Raw genomic sequence first — 13,611 nt, 5'->3', positions numbered from 1 at the left:
AGGGTCACAATGAACGCATGCCTGGCTTTACGAAATCGCACGTGGCGAGGGGCGCAAAATATTATGATTTATTTTTATTATAGCGGGTAAAGTGGTCTTTACAAGCATCAAACACGGAGAGAAACAGCGGAGCAGGGATAGCCGAAAGGGACGACGCAGGACGCAGGACGGAAGACGAGCCGGCGCGTAGCAAAAAGGCAGTTAGTTGGTTAGGCAAAAGGTACGATGGGCCGGGCAGGTGGCTGGGCTATATAGCTGAGCTGAGCTCAACATTAGGTGGTCGGGAGGAGGGGGATGGGCGAGGACGGGGACGGGGACGGGAACGAGGGCGAGGACACAAGTTGTTAAATGGACGGGTGGATTTGCACTTGCCGCGCTGCCGACTGTTATCTTCATTTTTGCTTTCAGTTATATTGCCTGGGAATTCCTGTGGGAGCTGGCCCAACCCTCAGTCGAAGCTAAAACAAATTGTGCGCAGGCAGGCAGGAGCTGGGGCGTGGGTATAAAAAAACAAGCGGATCAAACAGCAGGAACAACAGGACCGGTGAAAATAAAGAATGCGTGCAAATCGAAAATGTGTGTTTCAGTTTTGGTCCGAGTCGCTCGAGTCCATTGAAATTGCATTAATGTACCATTCGGTGTTTGGTGTTCGTTGTTTGTTGTTCGGTGTTCGTTGTACGCCGAACTACCCCCCGCCACCCCCCACCCCACACACAAGGGACAGGACCCAGCAGCGTGTTGTGGCCCAACCCCTGTTGCTGATGCTGCTGCTGCTGCATAATGGAAATCTGCGTATAATCCTCGAGAATTGATAAGATGGGCGGGATAAACTAGTTATGGCCATTAATACGATCAATTTGATGCTCACTTCTGTGTAAGTAAATAACAACCTTATTGAAAATGTTCAAAACATACGAACACAACACAACACAACACAACTACGAGTCCTTTCCGATTCCTATTCGCATTCACATTTCAAACTTGAAACAATGGCCAGTGGTTGGTTGGCCCAACGGAACTGCGAGGCTGTTTACAGATATGACAGCAGACTGGGCATGCCTAATGGTGTTTGTTACCCGCCTTTTGGTTAACACTCCCCCACTACCACCCCTTAGTCCGAGCATTTGTAACTGATAATTGCAAAGTTGTTGCGAGCCGCGCACTGTCGAGTTCGTCGAGTTAGTCTTTTCTGCATTAAATTTTACATATGGTTCCTTTTTTTTCCAGGGGTTGTGTCTCGCTTGTGGGTCAAGTGATGCGTTGATGTGCATTTTAAGCAGGTTAACCTGTCAAGTGTCGTAAAAAAAGGGTACACAAGCCATTTGGGTTAGCCTTTTAGCGGAATGGGCTGTTTGGGGGCAGCAACGCATGGGGGGAGTCTTTCGAAAGGGAGCCTATACTATGAAATCGCATATGTGTCCCCTACCCAACTCGTCAACTGCCTGCTTTGGACGGAAAGACGCTACCTGTGCGGTTGATTGGAAAGCAGTCAGTGCTCATTTTTATTTGATTTCTTATCTACTCTCGCAGGTTCTTCTCCAGCTTATCAAATGAGCTACGTTGAACAGCAAGAGATAGGTGATGGAATAGATTTAAAGCAACTAACATCCCGACCTAGCCTAATACCAGGAAGACTGAAAAAAGCATCGCCTGCCATTCAAATATATATAAGAGCAAGAAATAGGTTAACTGAACACATTTTTTTGTGTAGAAGTAGCACTTTGCCACTTATAGTAGAGCAAAAAGAGCTGTCTATGGCCATTGTATAGCTCCGATGTGGCTTTCAGATGTGGGTGATCGTCGCAAAATCTAATTATAAGCGCATCCAAATTACTAACTGCCCCTGGTTAGTGCGCGGCTCGACCCTTCACTGAGCCCTAAACCTGTTCACAGCAGCTATAGCGACAGGCTACTGAAGGAGCGCAGGGTGCTTGCAAAAGGACTTCTTCCTGCCAGACCTTTGCGAAGGCTAAAACACGCTCGAGGATGGGCTATTTTATATTTGTAAACATGTATTGTTAATCTAATGCTAATCTGAATGCACGGTTTTAATGCTTGTATTAAACTTTGAAAAACTTCGCCCCTCAAGAGCTTCGCTTTAAACTCAATAGGACCTGATGAAGCTCAAGGAAAGGCGTCCCTTTGCACAATTGACTGCAATCTGAATTGCTGTTCAATTCGGCGCACAGTTAAAGAGCTTAAGACGACTTTTGCCAACTTCGGGCGAAGCCAAATGCACTTTACATATACAAATGCATTTTAAAAATACATGATTGGCGGCGGCGGTGAAAGTGCAATTTGACGTCGTTCTACCTCCGCCTCCGCCACTTCCTCGTCCTTGTTGTACTTTAAATGCAGTGTAATTGTAAAACGATTAAGTTGCGGTGGTGCTGGTGGCGACAGAGACGGTGTAACCACATTTGGCGCACAAATGGGCGTATGAGTGACGACCACGCTCATGTTGACATGCCATGGCCATCGCCAGCCATCGCCAGCCATCGCCAGGATTTGTCTCGTCCTTGCTCTGGCCACACACAGTCCGCTCCGCCTTCATCCTTGTCGTCTGCGCATTTGATTGTCGCAATAAAAAGACAAACGCACAACACACAGACATCCTAAATAATTGATGAAGAAAACGAAACTAAATAAATAAATGAATGAACGAAGTAAAGCAAACGGAAAGAAGCAGAGCAGAGCAGAGCAGAGCGAACCAATAAAAAAAAAAAAAGAAAACACACACACACACATACACAGACGAATGGCAGAAAATTGTCACTGGATGACACGAAGCTTTCTGCGGAAAATTTGTCGAGCTTTTTGCCGGGCGTATACGCAAACAACAACAACAACAACAAAAGCAACAACAACAACAACTGGATCGAGAGTAGTCAAAACAAAAATAACTTTCAGTTAGCCACTAAACAACGTTAATGAATTATTAATAACAATATTGAGGTTTATTTTTTTCACTGTTTGTTTATCTGCAATGTTTTGTTTTATGCAATATTTAATATTGTTACACATTCAATTATGTCAATCATAAGACTAAGAAGTGTGCGTCATAATCTGCTTTAGGAAAGTTTTCTATCATTTTAGTCCAACTTAGTTCGTTTAACTTATTTAGGTTGTTTCTGTTGTTTCCTTTCAAAATATTACTTCAACGGTAACTGTTTAGACTAAACTAAATATCTATTGAAAACAACAGCTTATTTTTCCATTGACTGATATTATGTTGATCAAGAATATACTTCAATACAGTGATGAATAAAATAAAAACATATACGGCATCCCTTTTTTCGCTAAAAAGTTCAGTCTTCAATGTTTGCTCTATTATGCATGATAATTGGTTAAAGATTCTTCATTGTGATTTCATTTTAACATTTAGTATTTCTGCTTTGTTTGTGGTTTGGAAAGAAAATTATATACGTATATACTTGTACGTTTTAATAGCGCCCATTAAAGTTAAGTTAAGTCATTGAGCTAATATTTTAACATTTTAAGTTAAAGGTAAGCTCAAAATAACAATTCTTTTACAATTCTTGTGGAAATTTGATAACTATTTAATAAAAATTTAATCAAAGTATTTACAGTCTGAAAGATAAAATGTTTATGGCAGAAAATTCGTATAAACGAAGAAACTTTTGTCGTTTCTATCATTTTTTTCCATCAGTTAGTTATTAAGCTAATATTTTAACATTTTAAGTACAAGGTAAGCTCAAAATAGCAATTCTTTTACAATTCTTGTGGAATTTTGGTAAATATTTAATAAAAATTTAATTTTAATGAAAGAACAAATTTTTATTGCAGAAAATTCGTGTAAACAAAGACAGTTTTGTCGTTTCTATCATTTTTTCCATCAGTTAGTTAAGCTAATATTTTAACATTTTAAGTAAAAGGTAAGCTCAAAATAACAATTCTTTTACAATTATTGTGGAATTCGTTTCTATCATTTTTTCCATCACTGTATATTTTGTGGGGTCTGCGACGCCTTCTTCTGTGTGTTACAAGTACACTCGCACGAAACTAGAATACCCTTTTACCTTTTTGAGTACAGCCTATACAAATATTCCCTTCTCGTAAAAATTTTGTGACAACCGGATACAAGTCGATCACAAAGTAACACTGTGTTCGTTTCAAAAATGACGATTGAATTATTTCAACATTTTCCGAAGCCTTTTAATTGACGAAACTCGCTTATAATGGCAGTTAGCAAGTGGTATGCACGATTCAAGAATGGTGATAACGACGACGAATATGTTTGCCAGCCTAATTTTGAGATTACAACGATGCAAAAATTAGCCCACAGAATTGGTGAAATTAATGGAAATGGAATTAAATATCTTCAAATCAACGATTCTTCACATTTTAATCAAACAGTTGAATAATAACCACAGTTCCGTCTCATCGGTCGACACTCGTTACTGATTTTTCGACAAAAAATTGCATCACTAGCCATTACCCATATTCGCCTAAATTTCCGAGGAGAGACAACATTGTATTAACTAATTCTGTGGTCCAACTTTTAAAGAGAAAGGCTTGCTTTGCTACGCAACGAACAGTTTATTTACACATATCGGAGTTTTAAGTAGAAATTGTTCATATAATTAAAATGGGCTTAAATTTTGGTCAGAAAAGCAAACAATTTGTCCAGAAATTCATTCAGTATTATAAGTAAGCCTTGAAATGAACAACTCAATTAGTTTTCTGTGTTTTTTGAAACAGTTTAGACGCATTTATCGGTCCGTAATGGTTTTATAATAATCTTCATGGCCTTTTGTGTCAATTAAAAACATATAATTATGGTGAAAAAATATAAAAAATCATTAAACACCTAATGGTTGTGCGCAAATTAGTGGGCTTGATCAAATTATTGTCAAGATTTTTTAATTGCCTTTTAATTGTTTCTTTGCGAGAAATGTGTTGGGGTTTGACAGAAGAAATGTACTTTCTCGATAAAAAGAATATTTCGACAAGTTTAGTTGATCAGTAGTTGATTAGTAATAATTAATAATTAATATATGTATATAAGGTTACATCGATAGCTAAAAGTTGGTAATAACAGAAATTTGTTACTCAATCCACAAGAGACTTAGGCTCGCCCATGTCTGTTGGCATTATTTAGTTAAAATTATCGGGGTGAAGTCTGACTCCTCATTTTTGAAACCATTTCTTTACAAACTCAGCAAAGAATTCTATCTAATATAGACTTTAAGTGGCTCACAATTAATTACAGATGCCTTGATTCCGTCTCTTCTTGATTAGCTTTCGAGGTTTAAGCCAAAAGAGAAACGCAATGAAGGTGAGAATTGGTGAGGTTTTAGTGAGTTGTGAGTTACTAATCAAGGCCTATGTATGTGAGACTTTTGTACGAGTACTCTCCACCTCAGGGAGAGTTGGCGGCAAGCGCAAATATTTGAGGTCCCGAAACACGTGTAGTTGCAGGTGTTTAGTAACCGGTCAGTAGTGCCTAAGTGGAATTTGATTGCGTGTGGAGTGGCAGCGGAAAGTTAACGATTATTTACAAAACAATATGCCGCCACCAGAGGACGAGGGACAAACCCTAATGTTGTTAGCGAGGGGGGTGGCGGTGTGTCCGTGTCTGCGTCCACGTCCGCGTCCGATTTCGAGTCCAAGTCACGACAGGAAAAATCAAACAGGTGCACTAAATGAATTTCAATATGAGAAACCACTTGTGGTTACTGTCGCCATTGCTGCTGTTGCTGTTGCTGTTGTTGTTGTTGCTGTTGAGGAAATGTATCTGCCACCGCCTGAACCACAGAAATAGAAGCAGGCACAGTCACAGTCACAGGCACAGGCACAGGAATAGACACAGGCAGGGAGCGTTTGAGTGCGTGTGTGTTTGTGTATTTTTGGATGAAAACGATTTGAGGGAAATTGAACCATATGTTGCAAATACTAATGGATATCCAGGCAGTATGGTTTGGCTCGCCACTCGCTGCCGGAAATATGAAAGTGTAATTTAAATTGAATTAAGTGTACTTTTTGGTTAACATGCCGTGGGGGGTTGACTGCCGACTGCCGACTGTCGACTCTCAATTCTCGACTCATGGCTGGTAGCGCCGCGGGGCAGACAGAATAGCCAAACCACCCAAGTTGAGCCGGTTTCGGCAAAAGTTTGTCCATGTCCTGGTTGCTGAAAAATCTGTGATAAATGCCTGCAAAGTGGCCGAGATCTCTGACTGTCTGACGGTCTCTCTGTCTGTCTGTCTGTCTGTCTGTCTGTCCGTCTATGCCACTCGTTAAACTAGGGCTGCTACCTCATTAAATCGCTTCGCACATTTGCACTGTTGGAAAAATTGATAATGTGTATTTGTTTTGAGAGCCTTGTTGTTCCTTGTATAGTAATTGTTACAAATGTGCGGAGCACACCACCAGCCAGCCCCCTCTCAGCTCTCAGTTTTATGACGGATATGATTATTTTAATTAGCATTATATTTGCTGTTGTTTACCCTTTCGGTTTCTTGATTGCCATTGCCATCATAATTGGCTTTTCATATGCTCGCAAATATTGTAGGCAACAACCCAGTGGAGATGGGGTTCGTTTTGGCGTAAACGAGTTTAGCTTAATGAGTTTTCATAATGTTATGTTGAGGAGGCCATTTGTGGGGTGGAGGTGGGGACGCTGTGGCTGCCACATGTTGCCAACGCTCTTGACATTTGGCAACACATTAACAAATGAAGTGGAAAATCAACTTTGACGCTAACTCCCGAACTAGGCTGACAATGTCAGCCGGAGCGGAAAAGGAAGCCCTCCCTATGGCACATCACAAGTCGACTGTTTTAACAGATATAGATTTCAGTTAAATCTGACAGAGAGTGTCTTTGAAAATGGCGCAAATTTTTGTTGACTACTTGTTTGCATTTGTAAATATATTTACATAAATAAATAAATAAAGGCGCGTGCAACACATCTGACAATTCATATAACAACTCTGCCGAGTACACCTTAGAGTGCAAAAATAATACTTGAAATAAATGTTTATTGCCGGTTAAATAACCTGAGCTGCCAACTACTTTCGAAGAGACTGATTTATTCATAATATTACAATTGATTATATTTTTACTAAAGCATTCTTATTATACATACACTTTATCTAAAGGTGTACACCAAGAATGTACACCAAGAATCCCCTAAAGCATATACATATTCTTCTGTTTGAGTGCATGGATTTCAAAAAGTATAGGAACTAGAATAACCGAACCTGATATCCAGATTCTCCTAAGTGCGATGCAGTCTCTCCTCCATTCGACATTTCATTAACATTTTTTTTTATAAAACACAATTTAATAATTTCAGCAAACTTAACATGTAATTTCTGAAATGAAAATCAACATGTTCTCAATTATAATAATTAGTCTTATTTGAATAAAAAAAAGTCTCTTTCCTCCATTCGACATTTTATCAACATTTTTTTTAGAAAACTCAATTTAATAATTTAAGCAAACTTAACATGTAATTTCTGAAATGAAAATCAATATGTTCTCAATTATAATAATAATTCAGATTTGAATAAAAAACACTTCTTTAACCAAGTTTCTGCTGAAAGCGCAGGAGATTCGTTTTTTTAATACTTTTTATTTAATTGAATGCTGCGCAATACCAGTTTGATATTTTTTAGATAAGAGACCTTACAGAATTTATAAACTGAAAGTAATTTTGAATTCATGCTGTGAGATGATGGTAGGTATTTCAACGAATAGTGCTGTCAATACATAAACAAAAACTATGATTTGTATTATAATATAATATTATAAAATAGAATAAAGATATTTAATAATACAACGTTATAATTTCAACTTAAAAGATAAGAAAGCCTATGAAAAAAACTATACAATAACGTCTATTAATGCCTCCGACCCGTTGGGGGATTTTTATTTGCCATTTGGCCAGCTATGCCCCGAATCACCTAGCAGGCTAAAAAAAATAGAAAGTAGAGGAAGGAAATGTAATTCTACTTAACAGCTAAGAAAGAGAAAAGGAGTAAAAGGGAAATCTCCAACCCGGTGGGGGAAACCCACAGGAACAAACTCACATTGTGGAATTCCTACTAGCTCGTGGAGCTATGCCAGGCCCCGGAGCTTTGTGATGCAACGAATTGAGTTCCAGTTTAGTTGGAACTGAATTGAAAGGTAATTGTGGGGCCACTCTCAGCTATAATGTCCTTGAACAGTGGTAGGCTCTGATTTGAGTGTTCACGTGAACTGAAACAAGGCTACACATAACTTTTCGAGTTCTCTAACATCACACATCAAAACATAAAACATCTAACAAATTCAAACACACAATCAATATCGACATCAACGTCCGGGTTATTTGGACTCTTCGGCCATTAGACTGATCCCCAAATCGCAAACAATGCAGCAGAACTATGTATCCAAAGTTGGCTCTGCTACCGATGCGGACACGGGCTCGGACTGGAGTTCGGACTGGAGCTCGGATCACGAATCTGGCTATGGCAGTGGCTACACATCGTCAACCAGCCACGCTGGCGATGAGTTGGCACAGCTTGAGGAAGAGTTTCGCATTATTCGCGAGAACTCCGTGTTGCGCCAGCAGGAGTTCGACCGAATCTTCCGGGAGCAAGAGGAGATAATGAGGGGGCTGGGCATTGTCCGGGAGCATATGCGGCAGCTGGCACAGCAGATGGCCCAGCTGCAGAATTCGCGCCCGTTGGGTCTCCTGGAGCTCGCACAGCCGCCCACAAATAACGCCAACCAGAACGCGCTAGTTAACGATATTGCGGGTGAAATCAGTGACTCCGACTTAGCCCCCACGGATGGAGAGGATAGCGGCTACTGTGAAAACTAATTGCATGGACAACCCTTTCTGCCCCCCGGCCTGCGGTAAGCGCCCAGCTCACATTGCTGGTCACACGCCCAGAGTTTTTTCTATCCTTTTTTTCTTTTTTGGAACTTTCTCGTATCATTCGCAGCTGCTTGTCAACCTGCAGCTGTTTCACGCCAAACCTTTCCCATTACGGACAAGTGTGCTGGGTTTCCAATACACGCCTCAATATTTCATGTGCATGTGGGACCAGTCGAAGATTTCAAGGTCTGTGTCCGTGCAGGTCGAGGTGGACAAACCAAATGGGCATTTTTCCAATCTAAAACGGCTGATCAGCCAATCCAAATCAAAATCGAATAGTTAACTACAATGTTGTTCACTAAGCACCAAATTGAACTGTGCTTTTTAAATAATAACTGTCATAATAGCACGAAATACTAATACAATTGAAATACAAGTAATATTACTGCAACTAATGTTGTTGTTGTATTTTCCAATTAATGGACAAGGAATTAAAATATAGCATCCAAATTATGGGCGCCACTCTCTCCGTATAGCTGACTGCTCAAGCGATTAGCTGGGAGAAATGCTTGGAAAAAAGGTACTCTGTAGCCAGCTTAAGCTGAAGCTATGAATATTCAGATTTTAATAATATTGAATTTGATTCTTATACAAGTATAATCCCAACAAATAAATTATCAAATGATGGATTCCGCTTATTAGATGATTGAAAATCGTATTGTCCTTCCAATAAATTCACAAATTCGAATTTTAGTGACAGCTGCCGTTGTAATTCATTCTTGAACAATTCCAACTCTTGGAGTAAAGGTTGATGGAACTCCAGGACGACTAATCATAGTTTTATACCAATTGTAATTGAAAGAGTACCTGTAAGGTATCTACAGTCGGATCAATTGAAATATCCATATCCTTATCAAGGAAAACAAGAAATAAAATATTTACGAACAAATTTCTGTATATTTTATAATCCTCTCGCAGCTAGTTACACTTTCTAATAATAAAAAAGAATAGCTGCAGCCTCCACCACTTCATGACTGAAAAATCTTTACCCACCGAGATATTTATTTTAGTTGGGAAAGAAAGTGTTCCAAAGGGCCTAAGTCTGGCATACTTGCATTGCATTGAAGATACGTATTGCTCTACTTGTATCTAAGAGCGAAATGTTCTCTTTGAATTGCTTTTTCTTTTGAATATAATAAATACAAAAGTATGGCACCTGCAAGCCAAAAGACTTGTGCCAAGACCTTGCTTTGAAACTGTCTCGATTCTCTTCATTGCTGTGACTGTTTCAAAGCCTGGCTATATCTATAGTGGGCATCAAAAGTCTACATACGACCTAATATTTTGCTAACTGGTAAAGATATTCACTAAAATACTCATTTTTGTGGAAGAAAACGAAAAATCACAAACCTAAGATGTATCTTTACAAAGATATAAAAGAAAAACCACATTTCTTCCTTGAAAAAAGTGTACGTATGTATTCCGACAGTGAAATACCCTGTACCCAGGTAAACTTCCGACACTGAGGTATATGCGCCTCTAGCAGAAGCAAAAAGAAGAGGAAGAGCGAACTTGATGCTTCAGCTTGTGGGCGTAGTACCGGAGTGAAATTGTTTCGCTAATAACTCTTCTTAGAATTAACCGATTTAGATGAAATTTGAAACAAAGTAAATAATTATATATAAATGATGTGTGCAAAGTTTGGTTTCGGTAGCATTTGAAATGTGCGACAGTATTGATGAAATTCTGTAAAATAAAGTAAAATAAACTCGTATAGGCTAGGGACTAGGAGCGTCTGCATACCTAGTTTGGTTTATGTACGCTCAGCCGTTTTCGAAATCCAGGCGTTCATCCAGACAGACGGACGGATGGACGGACGGACGGACGGACGGACGGACGGACGGACGGACATGCCTAGATAGATTTCTCTCGCTGATTCAGAATATATGTACATATATACTTTATGGGGTCAGAGATGCTTCCTTCTGCCTGTTACATACTTTGCACAAGCCTAATATACCCTTTTACACCCGTACAGGGTATACAAATTCGAAGATTTAAGGCGCTTGACCCCCACATAACATTTATTTTAATATAAAGCCGCTTTTAATGTGCTTAGCTCTTGAATTACTAGACATTCTTCATCATAAATGTTAAGGTTGTCTCTCATCAGCTGATGAGCCAAGAATTGCATTCGTTGCTGCGATGACCCAATTTGTTGGTCAGCGATCAATTGGCAACTGAATTGACAGCCGGCTGGCTGGCTGATGAACTTGGCCAAAACTTTGGACTGCAACTAATTTGATAACGACAGCGTCTGATTGTTGTCAACGGGCAGAGTAGCAGACTACAAGTAGTAGAGTAGTGGGGGGAGGTCTGGCATCGACGCTGACGATGACGCTGACAATGACGACGATGGTGCTACCTAATGATGTGCACACACCGCATCGATGGTGTGGGGAGAAAGGGGGAGGATTTGGGACAACGGACTGACAACTGTGTGCCCATTGTCAAGCTATCGTACTGGTAAGTGAAAGAGGTTGTTGCACCTGAGACCCAAGCAGAGCTCAAGTCGGGGGATACAATTATGCGGGCAACATGACTGTGCATGTGTGAATGCGTATCTGTGTGTGTGTGTGTGTGTGTGTGTGTGTGTGTGTGTGTGTGTGTGTGTGTGTGTGTGTGTGTGTGCTTTGAGTGTCTGCTGAAAATTAAAGTCCGCACGAGCCACACGCCGCGAACCACATCAACGACACCGCTGCCGCTGCCGCTACCGCCGGTGTTGTCGCCAGGGGCTGATGCCACCACCACCAGCAGCGGGCGCGTGGACAGCGCGCACTTTCGTTATGCTCGATTGTGCCGAAAACAAGTGGCAACTATAACAACAACAACAACAACAACAACAACTAGCGGAAGAAGAAGAATTCGAGTAGCGGCAGGCACTAAAACAAACTACAGTTGCGCTCCATGCCGTTGCCGCAGGGGCAGAGGGGAAATGGGAAAGGAGGGAAACAGGTTGCGTAATTTGATTACAATCAACTTCTAATAGAGTTCCAACCACCGAGAAGCGGGCGTAGCTGGTGGCAATCATATGGCCCACCTTAGGCCACTTGTCTCCCATACCCGGGCCGCGCGAATTTGAGCTTCGGCCTAACCGCCCAGCTGCCCTCCAGTCCTCCAGTCCTCCAGCCCGCCCGCACTACCACTTTAGAAGGCGTACGAGTGAGGGCCTCAACTTGAAGTACAATACAATTAACGACACGAATCATGATGTGCTTACCTGGCAAACGACCGTCACGTGGCCCGTTCCCAGAAGGCTTACACGTCACAATTTTAATTTTATTAAAGGAACATTTCAAATTAACCACACACTCACACATTTACAACTATGTAGCAGTCAGACACACACACACACACAGACACACACGCCCACAATTGCACAAAAAAAGAAACACACGAATGAAATAAAATAAGGCAACAATACATACTATACAAATACATATGTATGACCAACAATAATGTAAATTGTAGCTTATAGTAGTTGGTGTGGTTGTGGCTTTTCTTATTGTTGTAATCAAAATGACTGTCATAAATGCCGAGTTCAGTCAAGCTGAAAATACACCACATCCGCACACACACACACACACACACACACACACACCAACACACACACACACACACAACAACAGACACTTACATGCACACACACACATCCAATGTCAGAGCGAGGAGTCGAACAGAATTGCTTCAAAGACTTCAACTTCAACTCCCAAAAACCCTTTCTTATGCTACTTACATTTTCTGATAGTGAACGGCATTATACACATATTTATTTGATCTGACAGGTTTCTGTATTTATGCATGTACTATATATAGTATAGTGCAGTCCCAGATGCAGTTAGCATGAAAGTCGAATGACGATAATCATTACCAGCCGAATGGAAAGTTTCAAACTTTTGGTGAGGACTACATACAAGTATTGCAAGTATTCTATTGCTCGGCTCAGCAAATTCTATTAAGTGAAGGAATAACTATTAACTACTATTATGATGAGTCGGTACAAGGGCGTCCGCAAAAAGTCGAGCCGGGCCAAAAAGTTAAAATTTTGATTAAATAATGCACGATGCGTTTAAAATCAAAATTTTTTATAAATTACAAATTTTAAAAAGTTAAAAATTTAAAAACTTCCAGAAATCCAAGTCAGTTCCATGTTAAGGTGAAATAGTGCGCCATAATAATGAATGTGTGGTCGACTTTATGTTGCGAATTTTTTTTCTTTTTTCCGGCTCCCCCCTGCGTACGCCCTTGAGCCGGTATTTGCTTGGTCAGAGGCGGTCTTTTGAATGTCTTCAGCAGCGACTTTTGTTAGGGCTCGTTATTTTTATTTTTCTTGGCGCTTGAAATACACACATGTTTAATAATATTTTTTGCACTATCAAGTCGCATTATGCTAGAAAATTAAGTCAAAAGAGTCAAAGCTTCATTTAGCTGTAATGGATATATATTTATCGTTTTGATCTTAAACTTCCTCATATAATCGTATATGCATAAGAACTCTTTAAGTTGCCTAGCATAGATAACCTGGAATTGCTTATACTCGGCTTACTTGGGGTTTTTAGATTGTAATATTTTAAGGAAGTGCTTTGTTAATTGAAGCCTGCACTCAAGCACATTTATTTCTGTAAAAGCTTCTGCGCACAATCAATGCCTCACGGTCAGATTGCCAAATTATTTGCAAGCAAATGTTTCAAAATTCAAAAAAATATTTCTTGCAGTTCTAGTAA

At 40.2% G+C, this 13,611-nt stretch overlaps 2 protein-coding genes across 7 annotated transcripts in view; one reads left to right on the top strand and one right to left on the bottom strand.

Moving 5' to 3' along the window:
• Positions 1 to 13,611, bottom strand: part of LOC115629961 (inhibitory POU protein) — a 39,212-nt gene that overhangs the window by 14,954 nt on the left and 10,647 nt on the right. The gene's annotated exons all lie outside the window — the stretch shown is intronic.
• On the top strand, positions 8,328 to 9,282 carry LOC115629964. Of its 2 annotated transcripts, none has more exons than XM_030526582.1 (2): positions 8,328 to 8,865; positions 8,973 to 9,282. In XM_030526582.1, exon 1 carries the CDS (start codon positions 8,378 to 8,380, stop codon positions 8,828 to 8,830), a length of 453 nt encoding a protein of 150 aa, XP_030382442.1. In that variant the 5' UTR covers positions 8,328 to 8,377; the 3' UTR covers positions 8,831 to 8,865; positions 8,973 to 9,282. The 2 variants fall into 2 exon arrangements, with proteins under 2 accessions (XP_030382442.1, XP_030382441.1); XM_030526581.1 differs by having other exon boundaries at positions 8,955 to 9,282.

This window comes from Scaptodrosophila lebanonensis, unplaced genomic scaffold (assembly GCF_003285725.1).
Source record: "Scaptodrosophila lebanonensis strain 11010-0011.00,11010-0021.00 unplaced genomic scaffold, SlebRS2 tig00000171-arrow-arrow-pilon, whole genome shotgun sequence".
Lineage (NCBI taxonomy): Eukaryota > Metazoa > Arthropoda > Insecta > Diptera > Drosophilidae > Scaptodrosophila > Scaptodrosophila lebanonensis.
This window is presented reverse-complemented; position numbering and strand designations above follow the sequence as displayed.

What these genes read in the sequence shown, in the direction of transcription:
- LOC115629964 (XM_030526582.1), top strand. Translation starts at nt 8,378, where the DNA reads ATGCAGCAGAACTATGTATCCAAAGTTGGCTCTGCTACCGATGCGGAC.